General features: G+C 37.0%; 1 protein-coding gene across 2 annotated transcripts; it reads right to left on the reverse strand.

Annotated features, from left to right (window-relative positions):
- Window positions 1-799: 799 nt before the first annotated feature.
- On the reverse strand, window positions 800-12,371 carry LOC306870140 (T-box transcription factor TBX1). 2 transcript variants are annotated; one of them, XM_079417244.1, is made up of 8 exons: window positions 11,559-12,371; window positions 10,043-10,433; window positions 6,705-6,806; window positions 6,305-6,476; window positions 5,600-5,755; window positions 4,565-4,632; window positions 3,981-4,081; window positions 800-1,836 (listed from the first exon to the last, which is right to left on the reverse strand). In XM_079417244.1, exons 1-8 carry the CDS (start codon window positions 11,743-11,745, stop codon window positions 1,454-1,456), a joined length of 1,560 nt encoding a protein of 519 aa, XP_079273370.1. In that variant the 5' UTR covers window positions 11,746-12,371; the 3' UTR covers window positions 800-1,453. The 2 variants fall into 2 exon arrangements, with proteins under 2 accessions (XP_079273370.1, XP_079273371.1); XM_079417245.1 differs by having other exon boundaries at window positions 10,043-10,382; window positions 11,559-12,366.
- Between the last annotated feature and the right edge of the window lie 3,575 nt (window positions 12,372-15,946).

Raw genomic sequence — 15,946 nt, forward strand, 5'->3', positions numbered from 1 at the left:
TAATATCGCAGAGCATTTTGAAATGTCTGCATTGCTGGTCCCGGTGCATTTAACACAAACAAAAAATTATACGACCAATTAGTCGTCGCTGAAATGGCTGGAAACATTGTTTAACCTTTGATACTTCAGAAAGTCGTTAGCTGTCAGAGGTCAAATGGTGTGCAAGCGTTTCTTTCCTCTGCCATGGGATTGACCTAAATCATGCTGTAGAGAAACACAGCACACGCAGCCAAACGCGGATAATCTGTTTCAATAACGCCCCACTTTCATTTACAGTAGAATTACATCAGTTCTGAGCAGTAACATCTATAACTTGTTTATTCTGTGCATATACGTTTCGTTTTGTAACTGCACAGCATGTATTAAGCCTTCTGGTTATACGTCCTGTTTAATATGGACACTGATGATTTTCTCTCCAGTTCTTTTATTATTATTATTTTATTATTTGTAGCCTGAGTCTGTGAATAATTTGCATAGTTTGACTTAGGCTAAAAGAAATAAATAATAAAAAAAATTAACTTATATTAAATATATATAATTTAGTAGTATTCAGCCATTTCTTTTCCATTAATCAGTCATTTGTTTTTTGTTTTTGTGTTTTGTTTTTTTTTTTAGGTTGAATTAGGCCCAAACTGATAATATCACAATTCTCTATTTGAAAATGCATCAATAATTTCTTTCCAAATCAAACATATTTCGAGTTCTGGAGAGAATGAAAGCAGTTGCATTTCCACCAAGTAAGGAAAGAATTAGATAAAGCTTCTGTTAAACCTGGAGAAGAATTGCAGATGCTAATGGAACATGTTTAAAGGTAAAATATTTAATGTTAATTTTACAGGTTCAGCACAGTCATTCTGTTCATTTATTTATTTATTTGAATTGCTGTAAGTCAGTGCCACGTTACAAGCTTCACAGACCTGCTAAAGGTGGTCTAGCATTTTCAAAAAAAAATAAAAAATCATTCTCAACCAGGAAAAAAAACATTTCAGTGCTTTTCAGCACCTTAAAAACAGCGCAACATGCAAATATTCCATCTATCTAGAAGCTCAATGGCTCAAGGGTGATATATAATTTATGGCTTTTTAAAAGCAAAAACAAAAAGTGCATCCAACACAAAAGTTCAATTCCAGTCCGTGATAATGCATTATTTGTCTAAAGAAGTCTTTGTCCTCCTCTTTGCGCCGAACACAGTTATACTGTAGTTTCCAGGTGTCCTGCCATCCAGAGCTAATGTTAGGTCCACAGGGCTCATCCTAATGCTCCACAAGGACATTTGTGACGTTTCTCCCATCAATAAATATGACCGCTTCTCTTTCCAACGGTTAGAAGCCACTGCAAAAGATGTGCCCGACCCAAAACCCAACATGTTTTGTGAGTCTGGGACTCAAGGTTTGTGTGTATTTTCTCAGTACGGCTCTCGATCTGAATCCGATTTGGAGTGCCGATGGAGTCATTATCTGGGAGCGTAGTCGTAATTAGTCGGTGCGCTCGTTGCAGAGTACATGTTGGCCGTGGCTGGGTTCATGTGAGGGTGGTAACCGTGGCTTCTGATGCTCGGTGAGGGATACGGGGACGGCCGGGTTTTGGCTCCCAGATAGTGTTCGTAGGTGGTTGGGTATTTGTATGGATGATGGTGCAGGGTGTCTGGGGGTTGTGGGTGTCCTTCCAGGCGTAGATCGTGGGGTGGGCTGCGAGGGCCGGCTGTGAGGGGCATGGTGTGCAGGCCGCCAAGGACCGGAAGGGCCGGGCTGAGGACTCGGGACATCAATTGGTGAGCGGAGTCCGAATGGAGGGAAGTGCCGCTGGGGTCACGCTCGTATTCTCTCCTGCTATCCTCTGTGTTCGGGACGAAACAGAAAGAGTGTAAGATTTTAAGGCAATTTTTTCATGTATCGGTCAATTTTAAGGTTGTTTGGCTTTTCGCAACATTGTTACAGACTAGTGGAAAGAAAACATCCAAAATGCACTTGTAATTCGTCCTATCTATTTGTCAATAGATTTTAATTTCAGTATGTATCTTTAAAGGTTTTTTCAGTAGCACCAAAACAAGTTTATTCCTATCTCCTATCTACACTGTACACAAAGTTCTATATAAAACAAAGATTACAGAAATATGTTTTACAAGTAAATACAATTTCAGTTATCCTAATTGTAATAAATATTAATAATTGTAAAATGTGACCCTGGACCACAAAAAATAAATTTGAGATTTACACATCATCTGAAAGATGAATAAATAATATTTCCATTGATGCATGGTTTGTTAGGATATTTGAGATGCAACTATTTGAAAATCTGGAATCTGAGGGTGCAAAAAAAAAAATCTAAATATTGAGAAAATCACCTTTAACGTTGTCCAAATTAAGTTCTTAGCAATGCATATTACTAATCAAAAATGAAGTTTTGATATATTTACGGTAGGAAATTTCCAAAATATCTTCATGGAACATGATCTTTACTTAATATCCTAATGATTTTTGGCATAAAAGAAAAATGTATAATTTTGACCCATGCAATGTATTGTTGGCTATTGCTACAAATATACCCCAGAGACTTATGACTGCTTTTGTGCTCCAGGGTCACATTTGTGTCAATAGATTTAAATTTCAGGATGCATCTTTAAAAGCCTTTTGTCAAAACTTGTTTTTTTCAGTAGCACCAAAACTGTTTTATTCCTATCGTCTATCTACACTGTACAAAATGTTGTAAACTAAACAAAAAGATTATAAAAAAAAAAATTTCTAAATTTTTAACAGTTTTTCTACTTTAAAAGTTCTATTTAATTCAATGTTACATGCAGTTTCTTTGTCAACTGTGAAATTTACTAGCAATTTATGAGTGAAAATTGTTTCTACACCATTTTTTTCAGTGATTCTGAATGTTTGTACAAAGGGGATTGTTCGTATGATTTTCCTGCTTTTACAAAACACTTTATTCCTAAAAACATGGTGATTTGTTCATTTATATTTTTATGGCTGTTGACAGATTTGTGGTGTGACAAAAGAGAAAATCCCTTTTGTAAAAACCTTTTACTCTATTATGTGAACAGAATTAGGCCATTAAACCATCTCTATCCAGTATTCAGATTTTTGTTGATTTTTGAGATGCCAAAAAAAAAAAATGCACGTCTAAGCAATTTCCTAAAACTTGTAATAAAAAACAATGTTTGCAATTCTTAATGTAATCAGCCAACTGGAAAATATGGCGATTTCTATTAGTTACATTTTTATTCTATTCATCTGCTGTCTCTTGCCTTAAAATATGATATGGTGCAAGATATAAGCAGGTGTGAGTCATAGGATTATTTTGCACAATCGAACCGTTGATTAGAGGCTTGTTTGTGTTCAGATAGATGCACCGTTTTGAATGGCTCTTTAGGAAGCCCTGACAATGAGCTCAGGGAGCTGAACTGTAATGAAAAAGCTGTGTAATTTAGTTCGCTTGTGAAGTGAGATGTGCTGTGGTTGATTGGCAGGATAAGTCATAAGTGTCCTTCAGCCAAAGAGGTGAATTCGCACAGGAAATCATTTTACACAGCACAGGACTGAAAAATCTCAGTCTGAGCATGTCCTCTGGGCATGCAGCTGTTCAAACCTTTGTGTACTGAAATTTGCAGCGCTCAACTAGACAAATGTAGCTGTTTTGCCCAATGGAACGTAGATGCTGAGAAACCAAACAGACTGGAGCCATTACTCGACTGAAACTCCTAACTGCCTTTATTTGAGCCTGTTGCTTATTTTTAGTAAATTGGCTTTTACACGGTAATCACAGCTGAATACGCTTTAGTGTTTATGTATGTGAATGTGCATTCCTGCATGGACTGTTTGATCAGTAATAGGCACACAATATTATCCATATACCAAATGTGACCATTTGTCTTGTCATGTAGAAATGTTCATTTGTAAACTAAGAATATTGTTTTAAAACACTCTTTTTTTCATGCAAAATGAGATTTTGTTAGCTGTGTTTTATATACAGACCTTTCTCTGTGCCATTATGCTGTGGGGGAGAGGACATGGGGTTTCTGGTTCGAGCAAACGCACTCATGATTTGCAGAGAGCCCGGCCTGTGATTCCTGGGCCTGAAAAGCAGGCAAGATAAAATCAGTGAATGCATTGTTTTAGTCTGCATGAATGAGTGCTATGTCTGACAAAATTCTAGCAAAAATATAATTGTCATTCAGAGCAATATATCATATTTCTGCTTACTTCTGTCATGTGTGTATATATATATATATATATATATATATATATATATATATGCATATGCATGCCAGCATTTTTTTCATACTGTCAACAAAGCTTTAAAAGTAAAATGAATGCATAATTCACTGTATAAAAAGTGTACTATATTTATAAAGGCAATAAATATAGTTTCATCTCTATTTTTAAGGTAAAGTTAGCTAAAACGTACAAATAAACGTATACTTATTCCAATTCAGTATCTAATTTGTATGTTTGTTCTGTCGGCATTCGTGTGCATTTTATTTAGAAATGTGTATTATAATGGTCTTCCAATACTTATTTTTTTTAATCTTGCTTAAAAGCAAAAAGGAAAAACTCACCAGTCCTCCGGATCACAGTCTCTGAAGCCCTTGGCAAACGGATTGCTGGCGATTTTCAGTTGAGTTATCTGAGAAGCAGAGAGTGAAAACATGAAAAATGTGCGGGTGCCAAATGAACAAATTCGGGTATTGACCTCCAATATTGTTCATTTATTTTTATCCTGACAATGAAATTGTTTAAACAGGTAATCATTTCTCAAAGTCCGTGTGTTATTACAAGGCGTTTTTTAAATTATAAACTCATTTTTCTGCCATGTTATGCTCCAATTAATCGCGTAAACAACAATGTTAACGAATGTGCGGTATTCCTGAAAGGGCGTAGACACTCGACGATTGTATTTATATTAACAAGAACACATTTCAGCATTTATTTGGACACAGACTGGAAACTATGTATGTGAGCGCGCGAGCTAAAGCCTCCTGGCTGTGGAAAAGCGCTCGATGGAGATGTGTGCGTGATTCTCCGGAATGAGTTGAAAAACAAATGTCATGCCCGCGGTGAGAGTTAGAGATCAAGAGGTCAAACTGATAGAAGACAGAGAAGGAAAGACAGAAGAAAAACACTGGACAGCTGCGTGAGAGCATCAGTGACGCCATGCAGCGTTCAACTAATCAAGTGTATAGCGATTTACTTTTTTATTTAAATTTTGCTTTTTGTAAAAAAATTTTGTGTCCAATGTGTGTTAATTATAAACAAGAAATAGTTCTTTTAAAGGTAAATTGAGATCATATGAAAATAATTTAAAAACTGCATTTTAAAGTCAATTCTAAAATATTCTCATGATAGTACTCGAATTTATTTCTATTAGAATCGTGTTTTTCGAGTTTTTAGTGTTTAATTTTCTTTCGGATATAAAGTTGCATGGTTCAAAACAATAAATAGATAACTATAGCAAGTACTGTAAGTGTGCTATATTTCCCCTTAAATAGATTAGGCTACTGGTGGAGGGTGTTTAATTGTGTGATTGCGGTAATATTGTCATCAGTGACAACAGGAAGGTGTTTTAATAATTAGTGTCTGAGATGAGCACTTACTCTGTGGTTTTGATAGGCTGTGACGGCGGTAAATCTAGTCTCCTCGAAAACAAATGTCTTGTAATTTTCCTCGGCGTATTTCTCGCTGTCTTTCCTAGGATCCACGTAGACCACGTGGAATCTGGGCTGGTATCTGTGCATTGAGTTCAGTATGATCTGCAAAAGCAAAACATAATTGAACATGACTTAAAAAAAAAAATTAAAAGTCAGGCACTAGAGCAGCGAGAATCAGCGCTCCGTTTGGGGATGAATTAGGTGCCGCGCTTTACGCACAGACATAAACTTCTTATTTGGCATATTTAGGTTACTTCACATTATTTAAACATTAAATTTGCGTTATTAAATGTGAAAAAACAACAACAACGAACAATCCATCGTATGCTATAAATAAACAACAATGAATGAAACCATAGCTATTACGCGTTTCCCTTAAATAAGTATACGCCGGAGTGATAACCTACACTAATTATTTATTTCCACTGCAGCATTACGGTACAAAAGTAGCGATATTAAATAGGCCTACTGCCTTTAAATGTGCAGATCTGCCAAAGGCGTAATTTATGAATATTTACTCATTCTTCCACTGGTCTGTGCTGTTTTCAAATAAATACGAAAGATGACAATATCTCATAACTTTTTTTAATGCAATATGTTTAAGAAGATCTCAGTTTTTTTAAGAATCGAAAGGAAAATAGTAACACTTACATGTCCGTTGTCGTCCAGTAGATTGTTGGTTAGTTTTAGTTTATCGAAGGAAACGATCTGTTTCATCCACTGCGCTCCTTTGGCAGGTGAGTCTGGGTGATAGTGCACTCTTCCCGGAGTCGCTGGATCAGCTTTCCCAGCCACCAGCCACGATGAACTGTGGAAGGCATACCTTCAGTACAGAGAAGAAAGAGAATGAGTGCTCCGTTTGGGACAGTTGTGCTCATTGGATAACACTAATAATATTCACTATAAATATGATTCACCAAATATGGTTGGCATTACGCAACGCAACTTCGAAATGTGTTTATTCGTTTTGATGCAATCATTTAGCGGTGTGTGCATGCATACTGTACAGCAGGCTCATAATGTGCCCTTGGCACTCAGGTTCATGGTATACCTGTATCGTTTATCATCCACTGGTAGGAAATCCATCAGGAGCATGTAATCTGCCATTGGGTCCATTCCAAATATTTTGACTTGAAATGTAGGAAACATTCGTCTGAAGAGAAGAATGCAGTAGTAATCCGTTAGCTATATACTGTATTCATGAGTAAACATATTTTATATTCATAGAATCATTTTATATAAATCCCTCTCTAATTAAACTCTTTTAATTGTGGCGGCGAACTATTTTTGTGCAAAATGTTGCTGACAAATTGGAATGTAGCCTACAAATACAGTGTTTAGGCCTACCTACGTTTATTTCCAGCGCACGTCGCAGCGTATCCCTCTCTCTGTCTGTCTCTCTCTCTCTCTCACACACACACACACAAACACAAAAGCCTGCAATGCAAAAACCGATTGCTCGATTTGCAATGCAATGCTCGATTGTGCAGAATAAACGCATAAGGACGCATGTTGTGGTCACAAATGCATTATTCTGAAACCGTGTAAGCCCCTTCTGGAGGCACAGCACATGCTGCATACCAGTGAAAGTGATCCTGGAATCATTGTTCAGTGGACGCGAGAGTGTTTTCACGCGCTAGTTGTGGATAGATGAAGCTAAAGTAGCTTTGAAAGTGGCTTTCCTTAGATCCAGTGTAGTGAGTACCTTTGGAATGACAGATGACCTCGAACACACACATAAGCAGACAACCACCAGTTAAAATATTAGCTATTAACTATTGGCTGTTAAAATGTTTACTTTATTATAACTTTCCTCTTTTATCCGCATCTGTCGCCGTTTAGTATATTGAATAAGCAGATCATTATGAATCAAGACCGTGACTTTATAAGGGTCATTAATCTTGTTAAATAGAATTCACGAATATATCCACAAGTAAATATGTAAAATTATTCAAATGTAGCCTATTTATTCCATATGACACCTTGCAAATGAATGTATAATATTTAGCCTGGATTTCCAATATTAATACGCGTCTTTAGGATATAAAGAAAAACGCATTGTTGTTGCTGATTGAACCGGTACTTGTAGTTTTATTATTTGCTTTTAAATAAAATTAGGCTACTGTTTTTCAAGTGTATTACCTAAAATGGTGACATGTACGTTTTAAATTTGTTTTTCCTCATACTTGACCCAAAATGTTTTTTGTTTTTTTTCCCTTTCTTTTTTCCTAAGCAGGTAAATAACTAACAGCTTTACTTGTATGTGTTTCTTACATTTAAAAATGCATAGTAAAAAAGAAAAAAGGAGAAAGAAATCTAAATGGAATTGAACACTTAAAGTTGCTTAGAAATGTTTAATTGACTTATTTTATTGAAATCAAATCGATGCTAAATTTACAGTTATAAATCAGCTGAAGTGGTAAATTCGTTGCATTTTCGACCATTTTTTATTTAATCCGGCCTACTTATGCAAAAAATTAATGCAATTTATTGAAACCTCATAAATTCATAAAAGATCGGGTAAAATGTTTCAGAAATTGTGAAAAACTAAACCAGTGTAATTAAAATGTTATTGTCGTTAAACATGACATTTAACATTTTTAAATATATAGGCTACTTTTCTAATTGGACAGGATAGTGACGCCAGCTGATACAGCGTCAAAGAAAAAAGATATCATTCTGTGCAAATGTTTGAGACACAAAGCAAATTTGACTAAAATATTATTAGAACACCTCGGGCTTTGGGGAGAAAAAATACGCTTTTATATGCAAAACATGTCTAGAGTCTGTATAGCCAATATTAAAAGTTGACACCACAATATTAAAAGGCGATATTCGGCTGCCTTTTATCAGAATAAAAGTCTAATTTGCTTGCGCAATCTAAGTATTGATTATGATGCATGCAATATTATTCCCCATTGATCTGCTCCGGCTTTTTGCAGGCCATAGCAGCTGCAAGAAATGAACACTAAACTAGATGAACGGTGCTTCTATTGGTTTAGTGACCTCATTGTCATTATTGTGCAGTTGAAATGCTCCCTTTTGCTTTCCCCACGTCATTTTTATTTAAAAGATAATTTGCTGATAGAAACGTACCTTAGAGCATTAAATTATAATACTCCCTGACTGAGGCCTGGCCGTATCCAAATACATGTGTGAATTTGTATCTCTCTCTCTCTGTGTGTGATTTATCTTAGTCTTACAGTGTATATATATTCATTTATTTTGCATTCATTTAATCACGGTCTGTGTTTCAGAAGTAAATGCAAACTAAAGCTCGAGGTTCACCTGAATAAACAGACCGGCCTGTAAAAATAAGACACTATAGTTATGCATATGCTTGTGAATTAATGGTGAAAGCCAGTCAGGGGCCCTTTAGCACAAAGGTGAGCTAAAAATGTACTGTATCTCATGCTATCTGTCTTATCACTGTGTATATACACACAATAGACTGTTTACACTTCATTGTAAATGCCCATGATTGTGCTAAGCTAAGGCACTATTTATTCAGAATCGGACCTATTGAACTTTCTGACAATAAGATGATAAATGTATCTTTCCCGTGCAAGAAGTAGATGTCTTCAGTTGCTCCAAAAAGTTTTCAAGCACATTAATTCCTTAACAAACGATATATAATGCTTAGCACATCAGTAGTTCAAGTACATTGATGATTAAGCTTAATAATTAACACTTCAAACTACTGAAATGTGCATTTAATTATATACATCGTTTGTCAGTGTTAAATAAAAAAATACTGTAGTTTCCAATGCATTAATGTCGAGAAATTGTATTTAAAAGAAACTAGATTATCTCAAAATATAGCTACTGCTTAACACATCAGTAGTTCAAGTACATTATGAAGTTTAATTTACATTTCAAACTACTGAAATGTGCATTTAATAGTATGTTAAGCATTATACAACGTTTGTCAGGGTTAAATAAAAAAAAGGAAGTATGCATAAATGTCCAGAAATTGTATTTTTTTTTTTTAAACTAAACAACAACAACTAGATGACAGATTATATCAAAATATACTGCTTAGCACATCAGTAGTTCACGTACATTGATAATACAGTTTAATTTGCAGTTCAAACTACTGAAATGTACATTTAATTGTATATTAAACATTATAAGACGTTTCGGTGCTAATTTATAAGTCTCTTGTATTTTTCTGTGCATACACTCTTAAAAATGAAGGTGCTTCACGATGCCATAGAAGAACCTTTTTTGTCTAAATGGTTCCATAAAGAACCTTTAACAGCTGAAGAATTATAAAAAGGTAAGAAAGAGACGGTTCTTTAAAGAACCTAAAATGGTTCTTCTATGGCATCGCTGTGAAGAACCTTTTAAGCACCTTTATTTTTAATGTACAGAAATCTGTCAACTCACCTCCCAGCTTTTGTGACAATCATTTCAGTCCCAAGTTGATTAAATTCATCCCAGAGCGCCTTCATTTCCAACTGTACATTAATATTGGCTACTTTAGGGTTCTTTTTCACCAGCGTTTTGTTCGGCGTTGAGCTTGAGCTCGAGGAGGAGCAGTTGGACGCTCCGGTGTCCGTCTGCGCCGGGGCCTGTGCTGGGTTGGATCCGGAGTAGCTGTAGCCGTGCTGGGCTGCAGGGCACGGCTCAAACTGGCTTTCATGGTGGCTGTATGGATCCCCAGGGGAAGGAGAGAGATGGTAACTCCCAGGCGTATTGAGACTGCTCAGGCTGCTGGTCGTGAAGGCTGCAACATCGCAAAAATGGGACAGCTGCGTCAGCCACGGGCTTGATATTGCTGAAATCATTCCAAAAACTGGATTTACAATTTGCGCAGGACTCGAGTTCAACAGCAACAATATGCAAGTGAATGCAGGGGTTAGCCTATACGATTATCAAAGAGAAAGTAACTTCACGACGTCCCAAGCGATAGTGTGCCGCGTGAATCCAAGAACTCGGTCTCCTTCTAGGTTAACGCATATTGCCTAGATGAAGCAGTTGAGATGAAAAGCCGCGTTAGAATTGCCTTAATTCTGTAAAAACGCCTTCCTAGCTGGCTTTGTAGACGATCTAAACGTGTGCGTATTGCCGCTCAGTTGTTTTCAAAGGCTTGCGCGCTGTGAGCTGTTCCAAGCGGCCTCTGTCCTGCCCCTCTGCTAAACTGAAATCCAGACTTCTCTCTTATCTCTCGCATAGGGCCTCCCCTTTGCGATAAAACCGGTTCTTATTTCTATTTAGATAAGGAACTGCAGGTAATGTGCCTTTCCTTGCCTTGGGACGAGACTGATTGACAGAGAAGTGCGCCCCTTATAATGGGCTTTCCGGCACCCATTTACTTTTGGATAAGTGTATCGCCCACACCGCCCTCCTCTAACAATAGACTGGTTAGCTGGCACGGCGGAAAGTAGGCTACACTTTTTTCGCAAAGCAAACAAACACCCGCGCAACACGGACAAACAACTAATGTCGCGAAGGAGCGACTATCCGGTCCATTTCTAGAATGCTATTTCCTTTTGGTCGTAATTTTTTTGCCATCAGTTTTATCCGCGCCTCCGCTCGACTGACAGGCTCATCCTTCTGGAATCTGAGTTTCCTAGATTTCTGTGACAAGCTTCGGTTTGCACCGCACACGCTTGTATGGTTTGTTATTTGAGGAGCACGCAATGACTAGCCTGTTTTACAAGTTGTAGCTGAAGCATAACTCGGGGGGAAATTATAGTTGGGTAGCTACTGTACAAATTAGCGCGCGGCGTTTTATTTATTCAGTGCGTCCGGCGTCAATAGATTCAAACAGACGGAACGTGCTGTGTTGAATTATGTTTGCAATAGTGAAATACACGTGTCTTTGCGTCAACTGAAAGTTCCTCAACAAACCGAGCGAGCCCGACAAATCACAAGGTTATCGTCAAGATCGTGCCCGTACCTTCAATCTCCCGCGTCACGGTGCTGTAATGCATTTTAACGGATCTGGAGCAGTTTTGCACCACTTTCTTGTCCAGGCTAGTGGCGTGTTTGTCAAACGCTGTGTTTCCCGCTTGATCCCTCGCTGAAATCAGACAGGCAATACTGAAAGCGTTTGCCTTTGGAGAAAGGGGACTACAGTCGTCCATAAGCGAGAAACCGAGTCTAGGAACAGCGCTTCCGAGCTACTCCATGTCCAGAACGCAGACAGTAGGCTACAAACAATAACTCGAAGTAGGCTACACAAAGTTGCGTTCTTTGAGAAAGGGCCTTTTTTGGCGGCGTCGGTGCTCTCCAGTGTTTGCAAAACAAACGGAATTTGCTCTGCTTTATATGCTCCAATTAAAAGATCTGCTCAAACACGTCCGGCGGTATTAAAACATCGCGCTTCCACACACTCTCTCTCACACACACACACACACTCTCTCTCTCTCCCAAAAAACAGTTTTCTTCAGCCTCGGTGTCTGGGTGATGTCATTAGGGCTCGCTGGAGAAGAGCTACTGCGGGAGAGAATGTCAGAAGCGCGAGCTCCACGCCTCCAGTGCGCGGTTAAAAAAAAAAGTGTGCATGCTCTCCGCGGATGTTTTATTTAAATAGGACCTTGTCAGTCACTGTAGCAAATTTGAATTCACTGACAAGTAACTGGTAAAAGAAAACGTCACGCGGATGTCCTGCTGTACTTTTACAGCAAATTCTATGTTGTGGCTTTTCCCGCTGGTGCACGCAGACGCTCTGAACTGTACACCAATGAACTGCACGCAGACGCTCTGAACTGCGCGCTAAATGAATCCAGCTTAAAGTAGTTGACCTATCAGTGCATTCAACAAAGCTTCCTCAGTGGCTCTTTGCAACATCTTGTGCTCACTGTACATTGTTCTCGAGCTGCTGGCTGCTCTTAATGTTAATGTATCAGATAATCATGTTGGTTTCTGGGATTTAAAAAGTTATTTTATTTTATTTTATTTAAGAGAGTTCCACTGTGGCGTCAGGCTGTAAGCCTTTTTTGGTTCTAACATTTATTTTTAAATATGCATATGGCTTTTTTTTCTCTATCATGTAATCAAGCTTTTTCTTCTTCTGTTTTAGGACAATGCCTTTGTACACTGACGATACTTTTATATTTTCTTTTATTTGTCATTTAGTCAAAATGTCAGTTTGTGTCAGGTCAGGTTATTTAAAAGGCTTTTTCAGAAATCAACACACTAGTCCACAATGAAAATAAAATAATTTATTTAAAATTGCTCGAGTGCTGTTGGGCCGTTCTCAGTGGGCAGTAACTGTAAGCAAGGCATAAATGCTTGCTGAAATATCTGCATTTTTTTTTCTTCAAATCATTCAGTCGCCTTTCAGGTCTGTGCATCTAGATAATGACCCAAGTGCGCGTGAAACGTAAGGAGTGTATCGCGTGGCTTAGGCACTTGACCCTTCTCTCTGGTATACAATATCTAACTGGTTATCGGCTTATCAAGGTTCATAATTAATGAATAGAAACAAAAGTTATGTTTTGTTGACCTGCAGCGATAGCAACCGGATTGAATCTAATTTACACTCGAGCGATTGAATAACAGGCAAGAGCAGCGGGGCACTAATGAGATAACCTCGTTAACTACACCACTGTTTTCACTGCAGCTTAACGCTGTTTGTTTTTGGATGTTTATCTTACGCCTAGCATGCTATCGGTCGTAAATAAACATATGCATTTTTCTAAGGAAAGATTTGAGGTGTGTGGCCCTTTCATTCAAAGAATTACTAACAATTAGGCTATAGTGTAAAAAAATTAAAAACTAAAAAACGTGCATTTAAAAATCTCCACTTATTATATTCTTCTGATTATATACTACTAATTTAGACCATTTGCATGATTTGATCAATTATATTTGACTTAAAAATCAAATCTTTAAAGTCGTAAAGATTATTAAATGTAACAGGCCTATTGGTGTTATCAATATTTAGTAGCCTAGATGTCACATTACTTTTTACAGTGTTTTTGCTGTATACAGCAATGAAACAGAAAACGAAAAAGTTGCATTGGTGACTCATCCCTCAATCCAAAGTAGTTTTTATTTTTTCATTTATTTTATTTGTGTTTGTAGGAATGGTTGCAGTGATTGTGGTTTTGTGCAAGATCAAGCAGCAGACGTGCGTAAGTATTTCCTTCTTTTATCAGATGCATCTTTTGATTCCAGGTCACTTCATCACTGTCAAGTCGGAAGCGTCCTTTGTAAATACTCAGGTGATAACAGACACAATTCAGAGCTTGATAAAAACTGGGCAGACCGTTGCGCAACGGAAAATAGATTTTGCACAAAGAAAAATGAGTTGCATATTCAAATAATAGTCATTAAGAAAAAACAGCGGATTTAGATTTTAGGACAAAAATGCATTCATATTTGTCTTAACCCATTTGCATTTCAGCTTCGGAAGTACTGTGCACCCTTTGTCCTTCTTTTTTGGCACTCGTAGCTTTACAAATCATATTGGAGGAAAAATAATAATAATAATAAAAAGAGGCCATATTGACTGTGCAGATTTCAAAGATTGGAGGCTTCTTTGTTATTGTTTTTGTGTCTGGACAAGCTCCTCTTTATCAATATGCTTTAAATTAATTACTTATGCTTTTATGAAACCTCTTTGTTGGCCACTAAGTAATGTCTTCCGGAGATGTTGGACATTCACAGTTTGATAACAGTGATGCAAGTATAACATAAGTTATGTTTTAGTAGAGTATATGCATCATTAGTTTGTGGTTTGGATGCTGTTTTCAAGGGAGACACTTTTCCTGTTTTGTCTCTCAGCGGCGCCTTTCAGAATCTACCAGGTGTGTGTGTGTGTGTGTGTGTGTACAATTTCTCTCTGCATATTACATCTAAAGTAGAAGCCATTCTGCTCAAGACAGAATAAAATAATATAGAAAGCCACGCCTTTAAATTCACCTAAGTGTAACGTTTTATAAATTCTATTGCAAACATTTTATGATGCTTCACAGGCCAACAGTCAATGCATATTCAAATCTGAATAGCCTTCTGTTGATGATTCAATTTGCGTAACGTAGTAGTTGAATGTAGGTGACTAACCCAGGCGTTAAATAATGTTACATGTCAGCGATTTATTTGTTTGAATCTGCCTTTGAGCAAAACTCTTTTTGCCAAGTTCACGTTCAGTCCACAAAAGACTATAGCGCAGACATTGTCAAAACGCGTGGTGCTTATGGACATTCACACAGCTTCATAAATTGTTATATATTCATTTTTTTGTCATGATAACCGCTATTAAGCTCCAATAACTGCGTAGACTGAGAAAAAGTGTTATTTGTGTTATACACATTTTTCTCTTTTACCGTTTGGAGATGCTTAAACATTCAATTATCTGAGTAAGATTTTCAACATTACAGTAAATAATTTCGGTTAAAGTGACTAAACATTATTTTAATATGAAAATCACTGCTTATGATTCATTTGTAGTTCGGATGATCAAATGATGAACGTTTTTTTTTTGCATAGTGGAGTCATTTATTTTCAGAGATTATTTGAAGGAATTTATTTTCCGGATCTTTTGTTGGAAAATGCATTTTCTTCTGGACTAAGTGCTTCTAAAAGATCACTCGACTGTAATGTATGCAGATGCACAGAAAATATTGGCATAAATTGACTCCACAAAAACATTAATGTGATATTGTTCTTTAAATGCTGGATGCACCTTTTGGATCATAAGAAAATGAACGTATTAGCCTAATATAAATACTAATTATTTCCCGACAAGCAGTAAATTGCCTTAATTTATTCGCATCTAGCATTTGAAAACATATATTACAATCGATTGAATGAACAAAAATCTCGCCTGAGTATATGAATAAAGAGGCAATATTAAACTACTGAGTTCATGTTTTAGTATTTTTTCACATTTGGTTATCGCATTATTTTTATGTCATTATTCAAATAACTTGTCGGAAACTTTTTTTTTTGTATCTGGACTTCATTTAGCCTACTTTTACACGGGGAATAAGTTTAGTAATGTTACGTTTTATTTCGGTCTTGATTTAGCAGTTTTATTTTTTACCAGGATTTGGGAAACCACAGTCCTTATTGTTTTTTGATGTGGCATATTAGATTATTTGTGGTGGTGCTTTTTGTTATAGGCTACTATAGCAATATTATAGCGAATGTAAAGAAAGCTAGATCTTCTGTAGGATATTGGTATTTTTAAATGAATATTTTTGTAGAGATATATCAGAGTGAACTGTGTGGTCCTGCACGCGGGGTTTGAGCTCTGCTGGTAACACGAGACTCGATGCCTCATTAGAAACTTTCATATGTTAAGACATGTTCTGTATGCTTTCAAAGGTGCGAGGA

This window comes from Barbus barbus, assembly GCF_936440315.1.
Source record: "Barbus barbus genome assembly, chromosome: 5".
Taxonomy (NCBI): domain Eukaryota; kingdom Metazoa; phylum Chordata; class Actinopteri; order Cypriniformes; family Cyprinidae; genus Barbus; species Barbus barbus.